The sequence below is a fragment of the Vulpes lagopus genome, chromosome 1 (genome assembly GCF_018345385.1).
Source record: "Vulpes lagopus strain Blue_001 chromosome 1, ASM1834538v1, whole genome shotgun sequence".
Classification (NCBI taxonomy): domain Eukaryota; kingdom Metazoa; phylum Chordata; class Mammalia; order Carnivora; family Canidae; genus Vulpes; species Vulpes lagopus.
In genome coordinates this window covers 118,527,200-118,551,368 of record NC_054824.1, presented here as the reverse complement: position 1 = coordinate 118,551,368, position 24,169 = coordinate 118,527,200, and the positions used below count along the sequence as shown (strand labels likewise).

Genomic DNA, 24,169 nt, shown 5'->3' with positions numbered 1-24,169 from the left:
CAACCTTAGCTCCCCGAGAGCAGCCTACGTGATGAACCAGGCAGGACATATTTGTTAAGGGAAATTAAATAATGACACACCAGGACACCAAGGGGGGTCCTGTTTGCTCAGGTGTATCCGTGCTAGCAAGAAGGAACAGTCCCTAACCCAGATCTTACTTAAGGAGTTCTGCAGAACGGAAAAATTTAAAACTATCAGCTCCCTCAGTTGCTTTTTGTCGTTGTTGTTTAAAGAGCTGGCCCACTGCAAGACCACAAAGATATGCTTCCTCTCACATTCAGCTTAAAATTCCCAATGTGCTTTACTCCTTGCTTGAAATAAGCTCTATTCTGGCCCAGGACACAGGCTTCATACGAAGCTGCTCTTTCTCCACGGGAGGGGAGGACATTTACCAACGTCTTTTCAGGTCCAATCATGTTCCGGATGAGGCGGCACCTACGGACGTCATCCTGGAGATCAGCACCCACTTTTACCTTAAACCTAGAAAATAAATGTGGTTTGGTAGTAGGGTCTGTCCCCGGACGTGGCAAAGACATGCGGGTTCTGCAGAAGCGGCTGCCTCTGCTGGTAACTCACAGGTCATGTCTTCTAATAACCTCTTGCCCTCTTCCCACCGGTCTCAGACAAGCCACTTGAAAATGACCCTGTTCCTGCACAGGGGCAACAAGGCTAAATCACCCGCTGACCCTTAGTCGAGGGACCAGGAGAGCAGTCAGATCTCCACCCACACTGAGTTTTTGCTGCGGCAGGCCGAGCAGTGAGGAACAAGAAGCCACGTTCAGAACTAAGGCGAAGAGGGAGGCTGGGCAGAGGAGCCGGCCCGTCACATCCTGAATGTCTGTTTTTCTCTTTTTTTTAAGATTTTATTTATTTATCCATGAGAGACTTAGAGAGAGAGGCAGAGACACAGGCAGAGGGAGAAGCAGGCCCCACGCAGGGAGCCGGATGTGGGCCCCGAGTCCGGGCCCCCAGGATCACGCCCGGGCTGAAGGCAGACGCCCAACCGCTGAGCCCCCGGGCGCCACCACCTGCTGAAGGTCAAGAGTCTGATAAAACACCCCCCACCTGAGCAGCCCCTCGCCGCGGCCTCCCCCTTACTCCACCCAGCGAGAGGTGGGCCTCGGGGTGCGGCCAGGGCCGGAGGCCGGGCACTCACGTGACCTGGTCCCAGAATGAGACGCAGCAGAGGCCTCCTGTGCCTCATCACAGCTGGCCACTTACTGGGAGCCCCCTTCATCTGTTTTGATGCCCAAATATTCTCCAGAGCCGGGCCTCTGCTCCCTATGACCTCAGGCCTCGGGTCAGTCGTCAGGAGAGAGCGTGGCACTGCCTCACGGAGGCCAGCCTCCTGTCCCTCACTCAGGGATTGCTCGACATCCTCTGCTTTGCTCGATGCCCACAGAAACCGTGCTCACTGCATACACTCTGGCATCTGCTGCTTCTCTCCCCCACTCAGCGCTAACGCACCAAAGACGCCGCTTCCCTCCCACATGGGAGCTTCGGTATCCAGATGCCCAGCTTCTGTGCCAGGAGGCCTCCACCCTCACTCCTCAGCCTTCTGTGACTCACCGGCAACAGCTGTTCCCACCTTTCCTGGGCACATGGAGGGCAGGAAGGGATAGACTCTGACTGAGCACCTGTTATAAATCCCAGATATAGCAACTTTGAGGAGAATCATGAGTTAGCATTATTCCCATTTTATGGAGAAAGAAAACGAGGTTTGCAGAGGTTGAGCACGTTGCCCATGATCATACAGCAAGTACTTGCAGGGAAGAAGGGAAAAGCCAAGAGGTTGATTCCAAATCCATCACATCCCAAGCCTCTTTCCACTGCTTCATGTTGCCCTCTTCAAATTCTCGCTCCCCAGCTCTTTATTTAGTGGAGAAGTCAACAAGAATTCAGTGCCTCCCAAACTTGAACATCCACACAAATCACCCTTTAACATGGGATCTTGTTAAAAATGCAAATTCCTGAGCAGCAGGTCTGGGAAGAGGCTGCAGGGTGTGCATTTCTGACCAGCTCCCAGGAAATGCTGATGCTCCTGTTTCACAGGCCACTCTTGAAGTGGCAGCAGGAGGTTGGAGGCCAGGCCGAGGGCCCTGCAGAGAGCCTGGTGAACTACCACAGGCAGGACATGGACTTTTTTTTTTTTTTTAATTTATGCCACTGAGAGGGATTAATTCTTCCATGAAATAAAACTATAGCACTCTGAACTGTCTATTTAGAGCTGCAATTCCATCCAAGATTTATGTTAAGATTTTTCTCTTCACTCAAAAACAAGACTCCAAGAAAAAAAAACTCAGGGGAAAATATTGAAAGCCCTCCAAAATTAATTTTGTTTACTTCTGGAAATAGAGGCATATGTTACCACTTTACACTGACAGGTGCCACACCATGGGCTCATCCACACAGGCTCCTCCTTACACAACTCGTACTGCACTTAAAATGATTTGACACCGAGAGGCTCATGGGGACCACCACATCACGAGATGATGGTCCCTCTGTGTCCTGCACTGTGGTAGGTTTGGGGGCCAATGACAATCACCATTTATCCAGAGGAAGACCCTCGGATGTCCAGGGGTCCATATTCACACAGGAGAGAGACAGGAGAGAAGAGCCAACATTTGGTCTAGAGAGAACAGCATGAGGAGGACTGTCACTCGAGGAGAAGAGGAGGCACCTGGAGGCTCCACAGAAAACTGGAACCAGTGACTGGAAGTTCTATGGAAGGGAAAGGTTTTAACACACTGTGCTCTTTCTTTCTTTCTTTTTTAAAGATTTTTTTTTAATTTATTTATTCATGAGAGACAGACAGAGAAAGAGGCAGAGACACAGGCCGAGGGAGAAGCAGGCTCCATGCAGGAAGCCTGTTGTGGGACTCAATCTGGGATCTGTAGGACCAGGCCCTGGGCTGAAGGTGGCGCTAAACCGCTGAGCCACCTGGGCTGCCCCACTGTGCTCTTTCTAATGCATGGAGCCCTCAAATGATGCAAAAGCACCTTACAAGTTAGGCTTGCTGCCTCTGCAGATTTTCAAGTGGAAGCTGAACCAATGCTTATTACTGACAGTAAAGAATGGATTTCTATGCTAGACTGATGCTTGAACGTGACAATCTTCAAGGTCTGTTTCAGATCTGATGTTCTAGGATTCTAAATAGGATTCACATCTCATCTTTGGAGAAAGAGACTGGCCTACGTTGAAACCTCTCCCATGTGTCCCTACATGTCAGCCTGTTCCTGGATGAATCCCTGGCCTCCTTGCTGCCTTTTGTTCCTGGCTCCTCTCCACTGCTAGCCTGTCATGTGGTCGATGGGAGAGTGAAATGCATCATCACACAAACAAGTTACCTGGTCCAGCCGGCCTTCAGTGCCTCTGTGCAGAGCTGTGGGGAAAGGAGCAGAGCCACCATCATACACCAGAAAGCTCTCTTTGGTCTTGTTTTTTTATTTATGATTTTATTTATTTATTCATGAGCTACACAGAGATAGGCAGAGACATAGACGGAGAAGGAGGCTCCCTGCGCGGAGCCTGGTGTGGGACTCCATCCCAGGACCCTGGGATCATGACCTGAGCCAAAGGCAGACACTCAGCCACTGAGTCACCTGGGTGCCCCAACTCTCTTGGGTCTAATGAGTACCCCGCTTGTCTCTGATCTGGTTTCACGAACACTATGGCTGCAGCATGAACCAGATGAGCAACCAGGCATTGGTGAATTAAGAGCCCAAATAGCTTAGCCAACAGACCATAACTCTTTGTACTTGTAGGATGACATTCTTTCCTCATCTCTATGGGAACAATTTCTTTAATTGTTCAAACATTCCTAGAAGAGAAATGGAGCATTTATATCCCCTTCCTTAAAGCTAGGATATTCTGCAGCATCCACAGAACTTACTGGATGTAAGAGAAACAAACAGAAACCAGTCTTTCTCTCAGCTGTGAGTACAGCATGATGGGAGTCATAAATCAATCACACGCTGACCACAGTGTGTGTGCCAGCCACTGGGCTGCGAGTATCACAAAACTCAGAGCATTATTCTGAATCCCCCAAACCACCCACAAGATACGTATTATTTCCCCATTTCAGTGGGGAGACCAAGGCTCAGCATGGCTCAATGAACACTGCCCAATGTTACACTGCTGCCTCTGCCTGGAAATAAAATCCCAGGCTGTCACCTTCCAGAACCCGAGGTGGGACCTACTAGGTCACAGAGTCCCATACCTGCAATGTGAATGGCTTTACTTTGCTCCAGTATAAGTACTTTTGGAATAAGGCCTTGGATCCATAATGATTTAGAAAGGCTAACAAGAAAATTTCAGAAAGTCAGGAATATCTTTGTCTCCAAAACCAGGTTTGAATGCCCACCTGCTTCAGCGTGTCATCCGAGTACCCCAGCCAGGCACACGATGTGGTGTAGGCAGGGTAGCCGTGCATCAGCATTTGCCCTTCTGTGGGAACACAGTGCTTGTCAACATTGTGTGCTTTCCAGGGACCTTCAGAATTACAACTGCCTTTAGGTAAGCTGCTGCCCCCAAAGAATCCAGCCTCCTTCTGATCCCGCCTTTCCAGGGTACCCAGCCCTAAGCCCAGCCTCTGGCCACATTCACGACCATGCAAATACCAAGGATGTCAAACTAGCCCAGGTCTTCCTATTTTGTCACATCTGGGAAGCTTCTTCATCCAGATGCAACCCTTTGTCAGAAGACCTGGCTGCTGGGCCCGGGGCATTGGGGAAGACAGTGTGAATGAAACCCAAGTGGACACAGACGCTCAAAAGGACAATGAAAGCAGAAACAATGAAGGAAATTTCCTCACCACCCACCTCTCTCTTTTTTGCCAACCTGACCTTTCTGCAGTATTTCTGGAAAAAAATAAGAAGTGTCATCACTTTTTTAGAAAACAAAGTGTGCTACTATGTTGTTTGTACATTGGCGTGTACCAGATAACTTTCAGTTCCATCATTTGAGTATGACTCACCATAGGCTTCCTCCTCGGTCAGGACGTCTGTGATGTATCTGAAATCAATGCAGGATAACAGCGTCCTGGGGTCCTGGCAGCGCGATGGCAGAGGGGAAAGGCCCAGAACAATTCACAAACAGCTTATGATTTACGGATGGGTTTACCTTTTCTGGGAAAGGGCCTTCACAATTTGCGTTAAATTGTTTGGTTCTGTCGTTCCTTGGTGTAGAGTCCTTCAGAAGGTCAGTGCCGCCTTTCCAAGACCCTCGTGCTGTAACCCCCCACCCCCGCTGCCCTGTCCCTTCCCTCTCCTGACACCTAGGCTCTGGTCACCCTAACTAACCTGGCTGCTGGAGGACGGACCCGGCAGGAGGCAGGCACCCATGGCCCTCCGTGCATCACTGCTCCACACTCCGGGGCTGACCATGATCCAGGAGCAGCTGAGCAGGAGAGGCAAGAAGGCTGGCTGGTCTCAGAGCCAGGCCCTCCAGGGTCAACCCCATGCCCATCGCTTATTAGCAGCCTGACTGTGGGCCATTTCCTCTGTTACACTGGGACAATTCGCCGACAGGAACAGAATGGATTCAACATGAGCAGCTCAGCACACGGCCTGGCCCCGGCCCATCAATGGCTGGCTGTTCTCACCCCACCTCTTCTTGCCCCTTGTCCATTGGTCTGGCCAGGCTGGCAGGGCTGACGTCCTCAGCTGGCCTCTGGCTGAGACCTCTCCTCATCCCAACCTAATGGTTGGGAAGCAACCAGTCGCTTCACTCCCACTCAGGTTTTACTGTCACCAGTAGTACTCCACTGGTCTATTAAAAATTGTAAAAGCTTTTTCAGTACTGAGATTCTAACTCTTTCAAGACAACTGGCCCCTACTGAAACAGGAAATAGGATCCAAAAGAATGAAGGCACAGGCATCTCTCTAGAGGCACGCAAATCATTCAGTTTTGGAAGCTGCCTCTTACACACCTCTGAAAGGCTGACCTTGAGCCTAAAGATAACTCACGTCCTTCCCCTTAGGATGGGGCCCCCATGTCACCTGCATCCATGTCAGATGTTGTGACATCCTCCTGTTTTTACTTGCTCTGAGAGAAGAAGCGATGTTTGTCTACCTACAGCCTGCAAGACCATGGTGGTCTTTTGTGTTTCCTTAGTGGGATGCCAGATAATAACAGGGCCTTCATCTGTTGACTACCAGAATTTTAGCAACCACACAAGACATTACCCTGAGGCAGCTGATGCTCAAAGAGGTTAAGTGACATGCCCAAGGTCAACCCACCAGCAAGTGGTAGAGCCCAGATTCAAAGCCAGGTCTGCCTAGATCTGAACTTGCCTAGACTTTTTTCCTCTTCAGATGCCAGGTGCTCGACCAGGCCAGAAACATGCCAAGGATAAAGGAAACATTGAGGTGCATATCTTTAGCATTTGGCTCCTTCCCTTCCGGAATCAGACAGTGGAGACTACAACAGTCTGATGTGTCACTTTCTTTTAAATTCAAAGTGACCAGATGATATCTTAATAATATACTAATATAACAATCACATTATGTTATATTATTACATGTTAATAATAACCACTTGCTTTTCAGGAAGCACTTTTATCAGTCGGTCTTCAAACAAATTCTTTAAGGTTCTCGGGGAAGTAAGTAATGACTATCCCCTTTTCATAGTCAGGAAACAGAGGCTCAGGGAATTTGCACTATGCGTGAAAACTCCACAGAGTAGGAGGCAGGACCTAAACTCTGCTTCCCTTGGACCACTGTGTGAGCACAGTCAGCTGTTACTTCAAATATCAGAAAACAAATATTAGAGTTTACTGGGTTTTTGCTTGATCATCATGACAGTGATCTAAAGACAATCCTGAATATATTTACTGATTATCAAAAGGCAAGTAATCCATGAAATCCATCTCCTTTACAACATTATTATAATTATTTAACATTATAATGTTAAAGAATTTACTTACCATGTCAACAAGCAACTTCCACAGAGGCTTGGAAAAAAAAAAAGAATTATAAAATGTGTGTAAAGTACTCATTTTTTTCCTGAAAGTAAATACAACCTCCTATTTCAAACACCTGCCCCTGGCCCACCTGCATGCCAGGGTCTCCAATGCTGTCTCCTAACCCATTTCTTTCTCAGCCTTTTATAACCTACTCCTATAGTTTCCTAACTACTGTCAAGGAGAAAAAGAATCAAACACTTCTCTATATTTCTTTTGGAGGCCTGCTGTGTATGTCCTTTGTCTTCAGACGGCTGCTCACAGAAGAAGTGTTCATCCCTCTGCCACGTGTTGGATTATTCCACACAGCCTCACAAGTGCTCCTTTGATGAGTTACCTTTCCCTCCTGCTTGGCCCACAGGTCCCACACAGCGTTGAGAATGGCTGCGGTAGCCAGATGCACAACACCTTTCTCAGGACCAATCTGGTTAGGAAGCAAAACACACCAGAACTTCTTAGAAATGAAAGAGGTATTTAGGTCTCCTAGCCAGGGACACATTTCAAGAATTAGAAGGCATCAGTAAAAGCTCATGTAGAGGTTAAGCTTTTTTTTTTTTTTAATAGTTTCTAACCTATAGAAAAGTTGCAAGAACAGCACAAAAAGCTCTTGTATATTCCCCCCATATGTGCATATGTATATACACATATATATACATATATATACACATATATATAAATAGAATATATATAATATAAAATAAAATTTATTTTACTGAACCATTTAATTTGCAGATATACATGCCTTTGGACCCTAAATACTTCTGGGTGTAGGCCCTAAAAACCAAAACATCCTCTCACATAACCATAATAGTACAATGATCAAATCTGGGGAAGATAACAATGATAGAATACTGTTGCTTAAAAGACAGTTCATAATCAAATTCTGCCAAATGTCTCAATAATGTACTTTATTAACATATTGTGTTCGGTTGTCCTCTTTAGTCTCTTTTTATGTGGAACAATTTTTATTTTTTAAAAAATGCTGTTGACATTTTTAAAGCACACAGGCTGGTTGACTTGTAACAGTGTCTCAATTTGGGTTAATCTGGGGTTCCTTCATGATTGGGATTCAGGTCATACTTTTTGGCACAAATTCTCAGTAGGCAATAATATCATTTTGTTTTTTAGGGCTGTTATCTTTCATTACTTATATAAGTCAGTGTCCACTGGGCTGTTCTATTGGAGATTACCATTTTCCCTTTCTAAGTAAGGAGATTAATACTGTCCCCAAATGTGGGCATCCACTGGTGATCCTTGCCTTGATCAATTATGGCTACAATATTTGCAATACAGTGATTGTCTAACATTATCCTTCCTTTTACAGTAAGTTTGTATTCTAAGGACAAGCTTTTCCTGGTTGCTTAAGACCTAAATGAACTCATGGATTCTTATGTTATTCAATGAGTTACAAGCCATTACTAACGTATTTATGTTGATTCTTGAATTGTCCCAGATTTGGCCTGTGGGAGCTTCTTCAAGGGAATGCCTTTATAAGCAAGTTCAACTTGCTTTGCAGAAAAGTTCAAAATAAAATCCAAGGCAATATGGAAAGTGTCTTCCCTTGTGCCTTTCTCCATGCATGGACAAGAGACTGAGCAAAGGTAGCAAAAGATAGAGCTGATGTCAGGAGACAAGGGTAAGGTCCCGGGTATTGGACTGAGCTTACTGTGATAAAATCCTTTCCTCTAGAGCCTCACTCTTTTCATGACTTAAACTTAGGGTTCAAAATATAGACCTATATATGTAAAAGTGCCCTGGTCTCCATCTTCTTAACTTTATTCTTATGTTTCTGGATTTAATAACTTCCTCCCCCAACTCCAGGACTATCCACATTATCTCTCCTCTAGAAAGGATGCCCGATCAGTACTTTATCTTCTAGAGGGTCTAGAAAACTTCTTCCATTCAAGCAGTAGAGTGGAGAGGAGGTCCGTAAGGCTCTCAGGATCCAAATATGTCCAGATTCAAGTCTTACAGAAAGGAATCAATTAGCTCAAAACACTGTCTAAATGGTTGAAGCCCTAATTTATCTCAATACCATATTTTACCTTAAAATTGTAAGCCTGTTTCTGTTTTCACATTTGGTGCAAAGGACATCTTAGATCTTAGTAACATTACTTATAGAAGCATTTGTTAAAATAGGCCCCTTACCCATCTGAGCTGCCCATCACTTGTGAGCTGCCTGTAGAAGCCTCTGAAGTCGCCAACAATGTCGCCGAGGTCCTTGTTAAGCACATGGTGGGCGAGGGCATTCACAGCACAGACAACTATTTAATAAAGATTCGATTCTTGTGTATGTTTTGGTATGAAGTCAAATTAAGACATGAAAACACCACAAACTAATGTGGGCATTTTATGAAAGAAACTTTAAACACAAAAGGTACGTGTTTTTAGAAACTGCCCCAGGGCACCCCCGTGGTTTAGCAGTTTAGCACCACCTTCAGCCCAGGGTGTGATCCTGGAGTCCTGCGTCGGGCTCCTTGTATGGAGCCTGCTTCTCCCTCTGTCTGTGTCTCTGCCTCTCTCTCTCTCTCTCTCTCTCTCTCTGTGGGTGTGTCTCTCATGAATAAATAAATAAAATCTTTTAAAAATTAAAAATTAAAAAAATAAAAACTGCCCCAAATACATCTTCTGTGTTTGCCATAAGTAATATCATACATGTAGAAGAGCTATTAATCCATATGCTGAGCTTCATTTCTGAGTAGAGCTAACACATTTTGTATGTTTGCCAGGTGAAAAACAGAGCCATAGATACTAAGGTTTAAATCATATTCCCAATCTATTTTCTTGTTCACTTTGTAAAGTGTCTGTACAGTCAGTTTCAAAACCAAACCTTGCTAGTTCATTGTTCCTAAGGAATAAAAAGATTCTGACTTACCACCAAAAAAGGAACTACCTTCTAATTATTGTCAAGTATAGAAAATATCTTGAATTCATAATATAATACGCTATTTTTTAAAAGGTTTTATTTATTTATTCATGAGAGACACACAGAGAGAGAGAGGCAGACACAGGCAGAGGGAGAAGCAGGCTCCATGCAGGAAGCTCGACCTGGGACTCCATCCTGGGTCTCCAGGGTCAGGCCCTGGGCCGAAGGCGACACTAAACCGCTGAGCCACCCGGGCTGCCCTATAACACACTATTAAAGATGAATTTGCAATAAGCATAATACATGTAAAATGTTAAAGTACATAGAAATACTTTTCTTAAATATTACATTTCTTCTTATTGACTTATGATATACTATGTTTTTATGAAGTAATTTGAAGGTTACATTTAATTTGGTTCAGCATGACAACTGATTTTTTTTTTTTTTGGTATTTTACTTAAAAAGGATTTATTGTGTTATTTTAGATGAAGAATAAGTAGCAAATTGAATGGGAAACAGCCTTCTACCATTTAGTCATTCCAGAAAACACTTAGTCTATGCATAAATGGACAAAATAATTGAATCAAGTCATCTACTTAGCCCCAAAGCATTTAATCTGTTATAAATTTTTTGAATAAACTTGCTGCTTGGTGTTGCCATTTCTGTAATATAACTCAGATCATTTCATAGGACAGAGGTGCAATTTTAACTATCTGCTAGATCCTAGGGAAAAGACTTTCGAACTATTAGAAACACGCTCTCAGGACATGTCTTGCCTCTATGTGGAACAGCACTCAGATGATTGCACACTTGATCTCAAAAGTAGCATTTGGGCTGGACCAACTATTCTGTGTTCTCTAGGGCTTTTGTTTTTTTCTTTTTCTTTCTTTTTTTTTAAGATTTATTTATTTATTTATTCATGATAGACATAGAGAGAGAGAGAGAGAGAGAGAGAGAGAGAGAGGCAGAGACACAGGCAGAGGGAGAAGCAGGCTCCATGCCGGGAGCCAGAGGAGGGACTTGATCCCGGGACTCCAGGATCACGTCCTGGGCCAAAGGCAGGTGCCAAACCACTGAGCCACCCAGGGATTACCCTCTAGGGCTTTTGTTAATGGGATATAGAATCATTCCAGTTCAGACATGCATTCCCTAGAACTGTGAGAGGAGAGAATCCTCCTCATGCCTAAATGGCTGGTGCTCTTGGATCAAAGACCTCTGAAGAGTCTGTCAGCCACTCAGAGCTACACCACTATCGAGATAAAACCTCCATCTCATTGATGAGATGGCTGCTAGAAATCACTGATGGAACACCCCTCCAGTTGGCCCCACAAATGCAAATGCATTTAACACAAGTTGAGGATGATGTCCTCTTTTATAGCTTCTAAGAGATGCAGCACTCATATATTCATCTCTAGTATGCAGATGGTACTTGCTCAAAAGGAGGGTACTGCAAGAAGTTAACTAGAATTTGGTGCATTCGACAGAAATTTGGGTTGGTCATGGTCATCCAATGGATGGGACAGTCTACTTCAGGTGTGCTTGGCTGCCATGGGTGGGAAATTCATCTGGAAAAAACTAGGCATTGAAGGCAGTATCTTGCTGACCAACTCCTTGGGACCCCCTGGCACAGGAGGAACTAGTCGGTAAAGTCTGTGGATGACCATGGTGGTCTGAGCCCAAGGGCTGCTGTGAACCCTTATAGCTGCTTTTTTTAAAAAATCTCTTTAGAAATTCTTCTTTCTTCATCTTTTTTCCCTCTGTTTTAGAAGAACAGGGGAAAAAAAACAGGGCAGCTTGGGTGGCTCAGCGGTCTAGCGCCGCCTTCAGCCCAGGGTCTGATTCTGGAGACCCAGGATTGAGTCTCACATTGGGCTCCCTGCGTGGAGCCTACTTCTCTGTCTCTGTCTCTCTCTGTTTCTCATGAATAAATAAATAAAATCTTTAAAAACTATATTGTTTTATTCTATACATTAAAAAAATAACTGTAACCCTCCCTCCCTCTCACTCACACATACTAGAACTGCCTTCACGTAATGAGGAAACCAGTCTTTTTTACTTTTCTTTTTTTCGATCATAAAAGAATAAACAGGTAAGTAAGCTTGATGGAGGCACAGAACTGTGATGAGCTAAGGGAATATTTTTTCAACTTGAGTGCAAATGCCGTGTAACACATGCAGATGGTGAGAGATTGTGGTAAACCACCTGAAATATGTAGCAAGGTCAAGGTCAAAATGGGTTCTATCAGTTTGTGGTCTGCAAAAGGGGGAGGCCAACGACATCACCGCAAAAGAGCCGTGTGTTAAAGGCCCAGAGAGCTGCATATGCACTAATTCCTGGCCGTGATGTCCATCAGGACAGCTGGGAGGAGATGGGGTCAGAGGAGGGAGAGGTCAGCGAAGACCCCAAAGCGCAGAGCTCAGCCAGCAGGGAGAGGAGCCCTCAGTCTCCCGTCTCAGTGACAGGTATGCAGGGTCCCTCCACTGTGTGCCCGAGTCAGCAAAGTCCAAAGTCTCGGCTATTAACAAAGTGGTTCTGATGGCCAGTCCCATAACATATTTCGTAAGCTTGCTGAGTTTATGTGACCTTTGGGGGCCGCCCAATATGGTCTGCAATACGGAGAGGGCAGCTTCGTAAGGCACTCAGCTGACACCAGAGACCATTAAAGTTGCAGCAGAAGCTAACACACAAACCTATCATGGTCAGCGGTCACTGCCTTAGGGAAAACATTAACAGCAAATGGTTGACTTAATGGAGAGGGGGACAGGGAATCATTGTTGACTCTCGGCCTGCTGCCTGGCAAATTCCTAGCTACCCTTCAAGACTAATCTCAAAGGCTCACCTCCGTTCTGAAGCTGCCCAACACCCTCCCAGACAAGGAACTAACCCTCTCTCTGGGTAACTTGTACCAGCTTTTTATTTTATTTTTATTTTTTTTTATTTATTTATGTATGATAGTCACAGAGAGAGAGAGAGAGGCAGAGACACAGGCAGAGGGAGAAGCAGGCTCCATGCACCAGGAGCCTGATGTGGGATTCGATCCCAGGTCTCCAGGATTGCGCCCTGGGCCAAAGGCAGGCGCTAAACTGCTGCGCCACAGGGATTCCCTGTACCAGCTTTTTAAAAACTGTCCTTCTCACACTGTATGATCATTTCTTTTATGTCTGTGTCCCTGAGTTTATTCATTTCTTCTCTGTATATGAGGGACTCTGTCTCCTTTCTGTCTCTGTTATTAAAATTATTTCTCCAGTGCCTGACACATGGGAGCACTTGGGAGAAGTCTGCTATGGAACTGGCTGAGAGCACAACTGAATGACAGCCCTGTGAAGAATGGAACCTGGCCATCCTGGTGGTCTCCACTTAAAATGCAAGAAACATTCCCTGTTCTTATACACACATACATACACACAGCTTTCCTCTCCTTGATAATATTAAAATCTTTCAGTGGGGCAAGATTCATATTTTACATCTAAGGGAGAGCCAACAATGCAGATATCCATGGGAGAGGCACCGCATCACTACCAAAGGTAATCTGTTTCCTTCCTTCTTCCAACTGTCATCATTTGGCTTCAGACCCTAATGATCCATTGAAACTGATCTGGCAAAGGTCACCTTTTTGTATTTCTTGAATTTTGAACCTTGTGAATGGACTATGTATTTCAAAACAAAAATCAAACAGATAATCTGTGTTTAAATATTATGGGAAGAAAGCACTTCAGGCAATGGCTAGCTGAGCAGCTGTCTGGGCCTCATGTTCCTTATCTTTAAAAAATGAGGAGCTTCAAGACCACCACTGAGCTCTCACCAACTCTAAGAGGGCTTCACTCACAGCTCAATGTGCCTTCTGCACAACATGCTTTGCCCAGATGACAGCTCTGAAACTGGACAGCCAGAGGCCCTTACGCCAAGAAGAGCAGTGAACCTGAAACTGCTGGGTGTGAAGTACTTTGAAGATCTCACTGTGCACATCACAATAAGTCATGCCACACATGTGCCCATCTATCCCTGTCATGTCCCTCATCCGCCTGCCTCTCTCAGACAGAGAAACAGGCCCAGATTCCCAGATACTTTTGCAGTCTAACCACTGCAAGGATGCGGACCGAGTTCAGCCACCTTTTCATTTCTTCCAGTGAAACAAATAACCACAAAACATTGTTTTTACTCACCCTGAGCGGAGTAAATACAGAGAAAAGTATGGTCACAGCTGGAATCTAAGTGAAAATTAAGCATTCTGGAACCTTACAAGGATGCTCAACTCACCAACTTCTGTGCCTTTTCCCAGAGTGAAGGTAATTCCATACCCCTTGAGCCCATCTTCAGCATCAGTCTCTAAGACGACATAGGCAGCCGAGTAGTCAGGGTCTGTGTGCTACAGGAAAAATGTGCCCACCCCACCATGCAAACGTGAGAAATCCAAAGGTGTACCTCAGGACATCACATCCGATTAGAAAACACAACAGGGGATATACAAGAAGAGCTCCAGTCAGAAGGAAGCCTTGGTGTAACCCCAAAGGAAATGGAGGAGTTCTGAATGAACAAAGGGGAAAGTCTTCCTAAGGGATTTTTTTTTTAAACAAGGGCAATGTGTACATTTTTAGTGACAGTTTGTAATTATGCCTCCTCTGATGATCAGCTAAGATTTTAATCCAGGAGTTTTTGCCCAAGCTACCTCTGCCAGGTCTCTGCACAGAGCTGTATTCACAAGCAGCCTCCAGTGGAAGCAGCCAAGGCTTCAGAAAGCCTCACTGAAAATTAGACTTATCTCCGCTGCAGCCTGTAGCAGGGCTGAAAGGATAATAGCGCTGGTTCAGAGGAGGTCAGTGGGGGAAAACAAAGTATTAAAACCTCAAGACAAAGTAGCCCACTTTTGGTTTTGTTCTCTTTTTTAACTTTCCTTTAAAAAAATATTTTATTTATTTGAGAGAGTGAGCGAAAAGGAGCAGGGTGAGGGGCAGAGGCAGAGGGAGAAGCAGACTCCCTGCTAAGTAGGGAGCCCACTGCTGAGAGGCAGGATGTAGGGTAGGATGTGCGGCTCGATCCCAGGACTCTGACTCTGGGTTCACCACCTGAGCCCAAAGGCAGACGCTTAACTGACTGAGCCACCCAGGTGCCCCTTCACTTTCTACTATCATATGGTATTTTGCAAAGTGTTTACTGAGCGACTACTATGAAACTCAACACTACCTGTTGATATGAGGGATGCAGAAGTGGAAAACCAATCTGTCTCTAGAGACTTCTCAGAGTGGGGAGAAGAATCCAACATGCAAGAACCAAGTGAGGACAATTGCTATGACAGTGCAAGGTCATGCGTGACTATGTGGTCAGTCAAGTACCACAGAAGAGCAAAGAGGAAGCAAAGAGGAAGAAGGGGACTAAGCCACTTGGATGGGCAAAGGGACAAGGGAAGGCACGGGGCAAGGGAGAACAGGATCAAAATCCCGCGCCTTGGGGATCCCTGGGTGGCGCAGCGGTTTGGCGCCTGCCTTTGGCCCAGGGCGCGATCCTGGAGACCCGGGATCGAATCCCACATCGGGCTCCCGGTGCATGGAGCCTGCTTCTCCCTCTGCCTGTGTCTCTGCCTCTCTCTATCTCTCTGTGACTATCATAAATAAATAAAAATTAAAAAAAAAAAAAAAAGAAAGGCAAATGCCTCTCTTCATAAAAAAAAAAAAAAAAAAAAAAAAAAATCCCCGCGCCTTGTGAGACAGAAGTGAAAAGGCCCCCGGTGGCAAGAGAATGAAGACAAGACTGGATAGATATAGGTAGTGTGGGGCAGGTGATGGAGAGCGCCGAAGGCCAGGCACAAGGTCTGAATGCATCAGTAAGGAATGGAGGATGCAACTTTGATGAATTTTGCATAGGGTGATGATAACCAATTACTGGTTTTATTGTTATTATTCTGATTACTACACAATATTTGTTGTTCTGGCACACTATTTGAAAAGTGACTCGAATGAATTTAATCCTCACAACAATATTAAATGTAGGTACTATTATCCCTATCTGACAGATAAGGAAACTGAGTTTAAAGAGGCAGAACTTAAACCCTTGTGTTCAGGGAAGGGGAGGCACACATGGTAGACAGGAGGCCTCTGTCTGGCATCAAAGCCTTGTGGAGGGCATTCGGTGTGAAGGGTTGCTGAGCACCAGCTGTGTATCAGAGACTGTACAGTTTGCTGAGGTGACACAGACACATCTGCCCTTCAGAAAGTTATAGTGTAGAAGCCATGGTTACAGAAACTCTAATAACACGAGAACACAGTAAGTCTCTCGGAGAGATACAAACTGTGGGAGGCCGGCAGAGTGCTGGATGCACTTGAAGTTGCAGGAGGCTTTATGATGAAAACAGAATGTGAGCTGGTCGGTTGGTTGAGGATGGGGAACTTTCCAGCAGTGGGAGAGGGCATGAAGGACCTGGGACGGAAGGATAACTTAGGTGACCGTGGCAGTGAAGAGACAGAAATGGGAAAGACTGGAGTGTATTAAGGGTTGGTGACACCCTGGTTTGGCCACTGGGTTCTTGAGAGGGAAGATCCAGAAATGAGATCTGGGAATCACTGGCATACAAGTGGGCACTGAAGCTGTGCACACAGAAGGGGTCTTACTGGGAGTGGACAATGAGACAGGAGGGCCCTTGAGGCCTTCAACGAGGAAAGAAGGGGGCCAGTATAGGAAGCAGTGGCATCAGCCAGGATGCAGAGTGAGAGCAGAAAGAGGTGGCAGCAGATAATGTGACACCCAAAATAGGAGAAAGGACCCTGGGAGTAGAAATAACAAAGTCAATCCCAAGACAAAGAAGGAGACAGAAGGTGATTTCATATGAAGGAGGAAGTAAGTGTAAAGGTCGGAGGCAACAGGGATGAACCAGTAATTTAGAGTTTGGTGGGGAAGGAGCAGACACAGAAGGAAGAAGAGAGGTTAGGGTCAAGGAAAGGTGATTCCAAAGTGGGAATCCTTGTCTAGATGGGATAGACACAGAATCGCCAGGAAAAGAAATGGAGGAAGAAAACACTGGAGATGGAAGGGATGGGGACAGGGTGAGGGTGGGCTCGGCAGTCAGGAGGGTGGGACACAGCAGAAGAGATTTGACAGGACTCACAGAATAAAGGGGAAGAAAAGAGGGCTGTTTTGGAGACCGATGAGTGGAGATGGGGCCCATGGTGCCTTTGTCTCCAATCTTCTCGGTGATGTAGTGGGCACCCCTCTAACTTCTGGGGGTGCAGGAATGGAAGCTGGAGGAGGGATAGTGGTCCCGGAGCACAGCCACTCCCAGGAGCTCAGCAGACAATGAGGAAAGGAGAGGAAAAGTACAGCTGGCAAGTGGTGGGGGAGGTGGAGGAGGTGGGGGGGGGGTAAGCTGGGCTGTGAGCCCACAGCCCTGGAGTTGTCTGGAACTTTGATGAGTGCCTCGACAAGCAAGCAAAGTGTAAGTACAATGAGGGTCTGAGAACTCCCATTTCCTAAAAGGCCGATAAAAAAAAAAAATCACAACTGGAATCCTTTAACAGATTTAGGGACAGTTTCAGGACTCTTTCATGAAAATATCCTGCTTCTGATCAGGAAGGCTCACGCTGCTGCTAAGTGCTGAACAGAGCTGAACTGCTGAGTTCAGCACGCCAGGAGGGCTCGGGAAGCAACACGACCAAGAACTGCAAAGTCGCACCTTCTATTTAGAAAGCACATGAGAATCGGCACACAACATACCCCGTATCTCTGGAAGATATAAATATAAGTATTTATGAGTGTGCGATACAGGTTATCAGATGACCTCTCCTGATCCTGAGGTCATAAACGACTCAAGGATCAGAAACAAGTTCCATTTCTTAAATTATTCTACTTAAAAGCCAGGCTACTTTAACACTTCACAAATTCAAAGCAGAGGAAAATGTAGACCAGAGCCTCTTCGACTTCCGTTTCCTCATATGTAATAAGTAATTATGGCCAATATTTTTTGATGGCTTTCTCTGTGTCAGGCACTTTACAGGCATCTCATTTAATCCTTGAAGCAGATATTATTATGCCCATGTTACTGATAAAACCAAAGCTGAAGAGAGATTAAGTGGCTTACCTATAGCTGCGACACGTCAGAAGGGCAAAGTGGTTGCATTAGGTCAGGTGTTTGAATTTTACAAGCCGGTGAAATCCCAAACATTTATTTGCAGATCCACAAAGGATTGCCAACTGGGAGTTGTTTTTTTTTTTAAGTCATTTAACATAATACAAGAAGGAACACGAAGATTTTAAAAATCGCGAATAATTTAATCTTAGGATAAAGGACATACTTTCAAATGTAATAGCTTTGTTTAGTCAGCCTTTTTTTACGAGCCTTTTTTTTTTTTTTTTTTTTAATATTTCAAGGGGCGCCTGGGTGGCTCAGTCCCTTGAGCGGCTGCCTTCTGCTCAGGTCCTGATCCCAAGGTCTGGGGAGGGAGCCCTGCATCAGGCTCCCTGCTCAGCGGGGAACCTGCTCCTCCCTCTCCCTCTGCCATTCACCCTGCTTGTGCTCTCTATCCCTCTCTCTCAAATAAATAAATAAAATCTTAAAAACATCTATTTCAAGTACACAAAGAGTATAGGTAATGTAATGATATCTGTGTGTCCTCCACCCACTTAGCCAACCAAGAGAAGGCGAATCAGAGGCCTCTGGTATGCATTCCCCGCTCTCCGCACAGGTACCCGTAACCATATCCTAACATGGATGCTTTTCACTTCCCAGCATTTGTTCATACATCCATTACAGACCCTTGTAAGTCTGTCTCCCTGGTGGACTGAGAGGGGCAGTGAGGATCCAGTGGGTGACGGCCCTCGGGGAGACCCAGGGCAGAACTCCTTCCTAGATTTGGGGGCCACTGCACTAGACCGTGGTAGGGATGGGGGGTGGCCCCCCACGGTCGATAAGCAAACACACCCTTCAGTATTCAGAAGGCTCCGTGCCTTGGCCGCATCTCCCGAGGCTGGCCGGCATTTGCCTCTCTACAGTGACAAATCCTTTCTAGCAACGTTTTCAGGCAATTTCACGAGAGCTCCCCTCCCGTGCCCAACGGCAGTGTGACTCCATTTCACAGATGGGCCCAAATGCCCAGGGAGGTTGGCGTCTTCTCTAGGTCGGTCACTCAGCGAGGTGCGGAGGGGGCAGCCCACCGCCACGAACCCCACCAAGGAGTCAGTGCAGAGGCGGTCGGGATCCCTGGGGTGGCGTGGTTGGGGGTCCAACAAGAGCATTTCGCTGTTGCTGCGTATTACTCATTCTGCCAATTACAGCAAAATGCATTTCGTAAATTAACAACAGGAAATGTTAACGTCAACAAGGAGAAAACGAAGAACAGAAAGAAAGCAAGCCCAGGAGGGCGGAGAGTTTCTGGTTCCTTGGATCCCCCTTCTCGGCCTCCCCCGCTGCAAGAGCGGCAGTCCAAAGCCGGGAACCTGCGCGACCCGCCGGGCTCCCCGCGCCGACCAGGGCGCCCGGGGCGGCTCAGCGCTTACCATGGCGTCCGAGCCGTGGCCGCCCAGCGACGTGGGGAAGCGCACGTCGCGCACCGACAGGCTGCAGATCCTGCCCCGCACCATGTCTCTGCGCGCCCGGAGCTGCCCGCGGGGCCCCGCGAGCGGCGGGAGGGGCGGAGCCCGCCTCCGCGGGCGCTGATTGGCTGCGCGGGCGCACCGAGGGGCGGGGCGGCCGGCTCCCCGCCCCGCCCCCGCGCCGACTCGCTCGGGGCCGCGGTGCACCGAGACCGGGGGGGGGGGGGGGGGGGGGGGGGGGGCGTTCCGCGCGGCGTCGGCGCCCGGGCGCTGCGCCCGGCCTGGAAACTCCTGGAAGTAACCGTCCGGGAGCGGCGCCCGAGAGGAAGGAGCAGGGTCTGACTACAGTTTGATCGCCTGGAGCCACAGTTGGGCCACGAGCTCCAGGCTTGACCTGAGGCAGCGGTCATAGGGGTGCAGCCCCGGGAGACGCTATAAAATCTTAGGTGTGGGACGCCCGGTGGCTCAGTGGTTGAGCGTCTGCCTTTGGCTCAGGGTGTGATCCCGGGGTCCTGGGATCCAGACTCCCCTCGGGCTCCCTGCAGGGAGCCTGCTTCTCCCTCTGCCTGTGACTCTGCCTCTCTCTCATGAATAAATTTTTTTTTTTTTTTTAAATCTTAGATGTCTTTCTTTAAGTGACCTCAGCCCCAGGTTGCTACCTGATAAATTAAGAAACAAGTCATCATATATTACACCCCTTCTGATGCAGTTACCTGCAATTTAGTACGTTTAAATACGTTACCTCCTACCGTCCAGCTCTGCAAGGTCATTTCCATTTTACTCGTGAAGAAATGGGACTCAAAGAAATTAGGTTAAGTGAGGCCACACAGCTAGTTAGGTTAAATGGTAGAGTGTTCTGGCTGCAAATCCTGGGCTCTGTCCTCTGGACTGGGACTCTAAGAGGGAACATGGTAAAAGCTAAGGAGGCACACTGATCCTTTGCTTTCAGGTGCAGCACACCCCCTTTTATATCTTGTGGGGAAGGCTTTGAAGAATGAAATGTTTGGGAAGCACTGCTGTAGCTGTTATTCTATCAATTTGTGTCTCTGTGGGTAGGGCAGGGACATCTTCAGGGATGCTCACATCACCTCTGCTCCCCAAGGATGCATATAACCCTGCTGGATGAATTCCTTTGGCTTAAGGCTGCAGATCTGGGTCAACTCAAATGCCTACTGAGGCTGGGTGGGCCCCCACGGCAAATAGGAGGGAGTGAAGCAACAGGGCACTATGACTGCAGCTAAGGGCCTTTGCTGTCTGAAAGAAGTAGCCAGTCAGCTCCAGTTTTCATTTTCCCACAGAAGTCTGAAATCCAAATGTTAATATAAAAGTCTTTTTCCCTGTCCTGCTCTACCCACCTGTGTGTGTATGTGTGTGTGTGGCTGGAATATATGCTCAATTTTTTTCAAAATGGGTCTATAGCTTGGTTAATAAATTCTAAGTACTTTGTATTCTGAAGATGTCTTTTTTCTATTTGAATGTTGGTTTTACTATATAAAAGTCTTAGTTCAAACTAATACTTTAGTGTTAAAGTACCATTTTTTTTTTCTCCAGAAGACAGGGGTGTGGGAGGGAGGGTGTGGGATTCTCTTAAGCACACTCCATGCCCAGTGTGGAGTCTGACATGAAGCTCCATCTCACAATCCTGAGATCATGACCTGAGCTGAAATCCAGAGTCCAATGCTTAACCAACAGCCTCCTAGGGGCCCCTGAGTCCCATTCTTTAAAAAATAAGCTGGGGTTTTCCCCTCTCTAGGAAATGTTTGGGTTTTCTCTTTGTGGCTTTAAAATATCACTATTTGGGACTCCTGTGTGGCTCATCAGTTGAGCATCTGTCTTCAGCTCAGGGTGTGATCCTGGGATCCGGGATCAAGTCCAGCATCTGGCTCCCTGCCAGGAGCCTGCTTTTCCCTCTGCCTGTGTCTTTGCCACTCTCTCTCTCATGAATAAATAAATAATAAAATCTTCATATATATATATATATACACATATATATATATATATATATATATATATATATATATACACACACCACTACTTATGTTGAGGATTAATTTGAAAATTATGTTCTGCAACTGAGGGATCCTTTCAACCAGAAGCAATACAGTTCTCTGGAAGAATTTTCTCTATTTTAATAGTTCTTCCTCTTTTCTTTTTTTTTTTTTTTTTTTTAAATTTTATTTTATTTATTTATGATAGGCACACAGTGAGAGAGAGAGAGAGGCAGAGACACAGCCAGAGGGAGAAGCAGGCTCCATGGACCAGGAGCCTGACGTGGGATTCGATCCCGAGTCTCCAGGATCGTGCCCTGGGCCAAAGGCAGGTGCCAAACCGCTGCACCACCCAGGGATCCCTTCTTCCTCTTTTCTAAAAAAGATTTTATTTATTCATTCATGAGACACACACAGACAGAAAGAGGCAGAGACATAGGCAGAGGGAGAAGCAGGCTCCCTATAGTGAGCCCAATCTTGATTCCAGGACCTGGGGATCACGACCTGAGTCAAAGGCAGACACTCAACCACTGAGCCAACCAGGTGTCCCCAATCTTTTTTTTCTTCATCTGGAATTTAATTGGCCTGATACTGAACTTCTGAATCTATTATCCATACTTAAAAAAAAAAAAAAACTTTTGGACTCTATTCTTTTGTACTGAATTCTGGATATATTCCTTAGCTTAATATTCCAACTTAGATTTGATCTCCAACTGTGTTCTTTTACTCACCCCAACTTTTGTCCTTTAGTGTTGGATTATTTTTCTTCCCTTTTAAAGTTCCAAATTTTCTTTCTCATAGTACAGTTGTCCCCTCTTACCATCAGGGAACACATTCCAAGATCCCCCCACAAATGGATGACTGAAACCACACCAAACCTTATATATACTATGTTTTCTTCTATACATACATACCTATGATAAAGTTTAACTTACAAATTAGGCACAGTAAGAGATTAATACTAGAATTATATCAATACATTAAAGTTATGTGAACATGGTCTCTCAAAATATCTTTACTGTACTCACCCTTCTTGTGATGCCGTGAGAGAAAATGTCTACATGGTGTGAAATAATTTGGATGACTAGGCATTTTCGCAGTATGTTAGGCTATTGACCTGTGGATTCATCGGGAAGAATGCTTCTGGTCAGCAGGCTGACCACAGGTGACTGAAATCAGGGAAAGCAAAACCAAAACCACAGATGAGGAGATCAGTGTACCTTCACCCTTTTTGAAAAAAATGGGATGCCATAGCTTCTCAAAACAAAGTTTTCATTTGTTTCCTCCATTAAGTTTGATTCCTCAAGTGTTAGTTCTTGGTTAATTTCTTTTATGGTGCTAATATAATACTTATTTTTTTAAAAAATATTTTATTTATGAGAGACAGAGAGGCAGAGACACAGGCAGAGGGAGGAACAGGCTCCATGCAGGGAGCCTGATGTGGGACTAGATCCCAGGTCTCCAGGATCGCGCCCTGGGCCAAAGGCAGGGGCCAAACCGCTGAGCCACCCAGGGATCCCCTGCCTGTTAGTATTTATTATTGAGAATCACATTTTACCTTTTTGTGAAGCTAATATTTGAAGTCCTGTCTCTGGTGATTGTGGAAGAGGGGGGCATGTGGCAGCACAGGTATATAAGTAGTTTTTCTTCTAGGTGAGGTGGCTCGTGTTCCTTCTGAGCTTTCAGAGTCATGTTCAGGGCTGGATCCCAGAGGTAAATATCAGAATAAACTAATCCATTTTCTGTTTTCCTGTGGTAATCTGGGTTTACTTTAGGATCTGCTTGCTTTCCTCACTAGCCCCTGGATTCTATCCAGGACTCACCCAGGGCAAACTGTGAACTTTGTTTGGAAAACTGTTAGTACTGTTATCAGCTTACTATACTAGGACAGGCCTACCCTGCTATTCCAAATGTTGCCCTCTAATTTAATGACCCTAAAAACAAAAACCAAAAAACCCACTATAATAGCCCTGCTCTTTCTAGTGAAAATAAAATAACAAGGACAGGATTTATACTACCATCTTAGATGGCTAGAAAACCAGCTCAAATATTTGGAAGAAAGGACTTCAGGCAATGGACCATAGGGAGACCATACTCATCATCTCCAAGACTAGGGAAACAATGCACCCTACAATTGTACCAAATCACGGTCTACAGACTATAGTGCAAAGGCAGCGAAGGGGAAGGGGGAGGAGGCAGGCCCCCAAAAGAGTGCTGCAGTGTTACTGAGCTGAAGAGACAAAAATTAGTGTTTATTTTTATTAGCCCAAGGCCAATGTGGAGGTAGAGAACAGAGGAACCCCTTCTAATCTTTGGCTGAATACTAACAGGCACATGAATGAGAAAAATTTGAGAGACACAAGGAAAAACAGGGAAGAAAATTATTGGCGGTTACACAGGATTAGGAATAGCACCTGTTCCTGATAAAAAAAAAAAAAAAAAGATCTGGCAGTAATACATGGAGCATTAGGTAGATTCCTCAATAGGGCAGAGGAAAAATCTTCCAAGATTAAAGACTGCTTTGGACTGAGCTTTAATGAAAGGACTTAGCTTGAAAGGATTCAATGATTCCAAGTAAATAATAGACAAAACAGTCCCTAAGGTTGCACAGGGCTTCGAATAATTCCTGTCCCCACCAGCCAGAGTAGAAAATGGCATGAAATCAAAATTCAATATTATTTAAAAGAATATTTTAAAAATTTCAGCAACCTAAAACTGTAATTTATAGTGATTAGTACCCAATCAAATTATTGGGCATATTTAAAAGTAGGAACAGACAATCCAGGTGAAAGTACAACAGAAACAGACCCAATAGTCCCAATATCAAGATAAAAACCT

At 45.7% G+C, this 24,169-nt stretch overlaps 1 protein-coding gene across 7 annotated transcripts in view; it reads right to left on the bottom strand.

Annotated features, from left to right (window-relative positions):
* Positions 1-22,484, bottom strand: part of ENOSF1 (enolase superfamily member 1) — a 32,812-nt gene extending 10,328 nt beyond the window's left edge. The window contains exons 1-10 of one of the 7 annotated variants that reach the window (XM_041756463.1): positions 19,308-19,429; positions 14,085-14,193; positions 9,110-9,225; positions 7,299-7,385; positions 6,926-6,952; positions 4,976-5,048; positions 4,821-4,859; positions 4,364-4,446; positions 3,348-3,382; positions 393-480 (exon numbers count right to left, since the gene is read on the bottom strand). In XM_041756463.1, coding sequence (XP_041612397.1) covers positions 393-480; positions 3,348-3,382; positions 4,364-4,446; positions 4,821-4,859; positions 4,976-5,048; positions 6,926-6,952; positions 7,299-7,385; positions 9,110-9,225; positions 14,085-14,193; positions 19,308-19,391 — 741 coding nt within the window. In that variant the 5' untranslated portion in view covers positions 19,392-19,429. Of the gene's footprint in view, positions 1-392; positions 481-3,347; positions 3,383-4,363; positions 4,447-4,820; positions 4,860-4,975; positions 5,049-5,300; positions 5,398-6,925; positions 6,953-7,298; positions 7,386-9,109; positions 9,226-14,084; positions 14,194-19,307; positions 19,431-22,359 lie in introns of those variants that run through there. The other 6 variants (XM_041756471.1, XM_041756490.1, XM_041756500.1 and 3 more) reach the window with 6 other exon arrangements.
* Between the last annotated feature and the right edge of the window lie 1,685 nt (positions 22,485-24,169).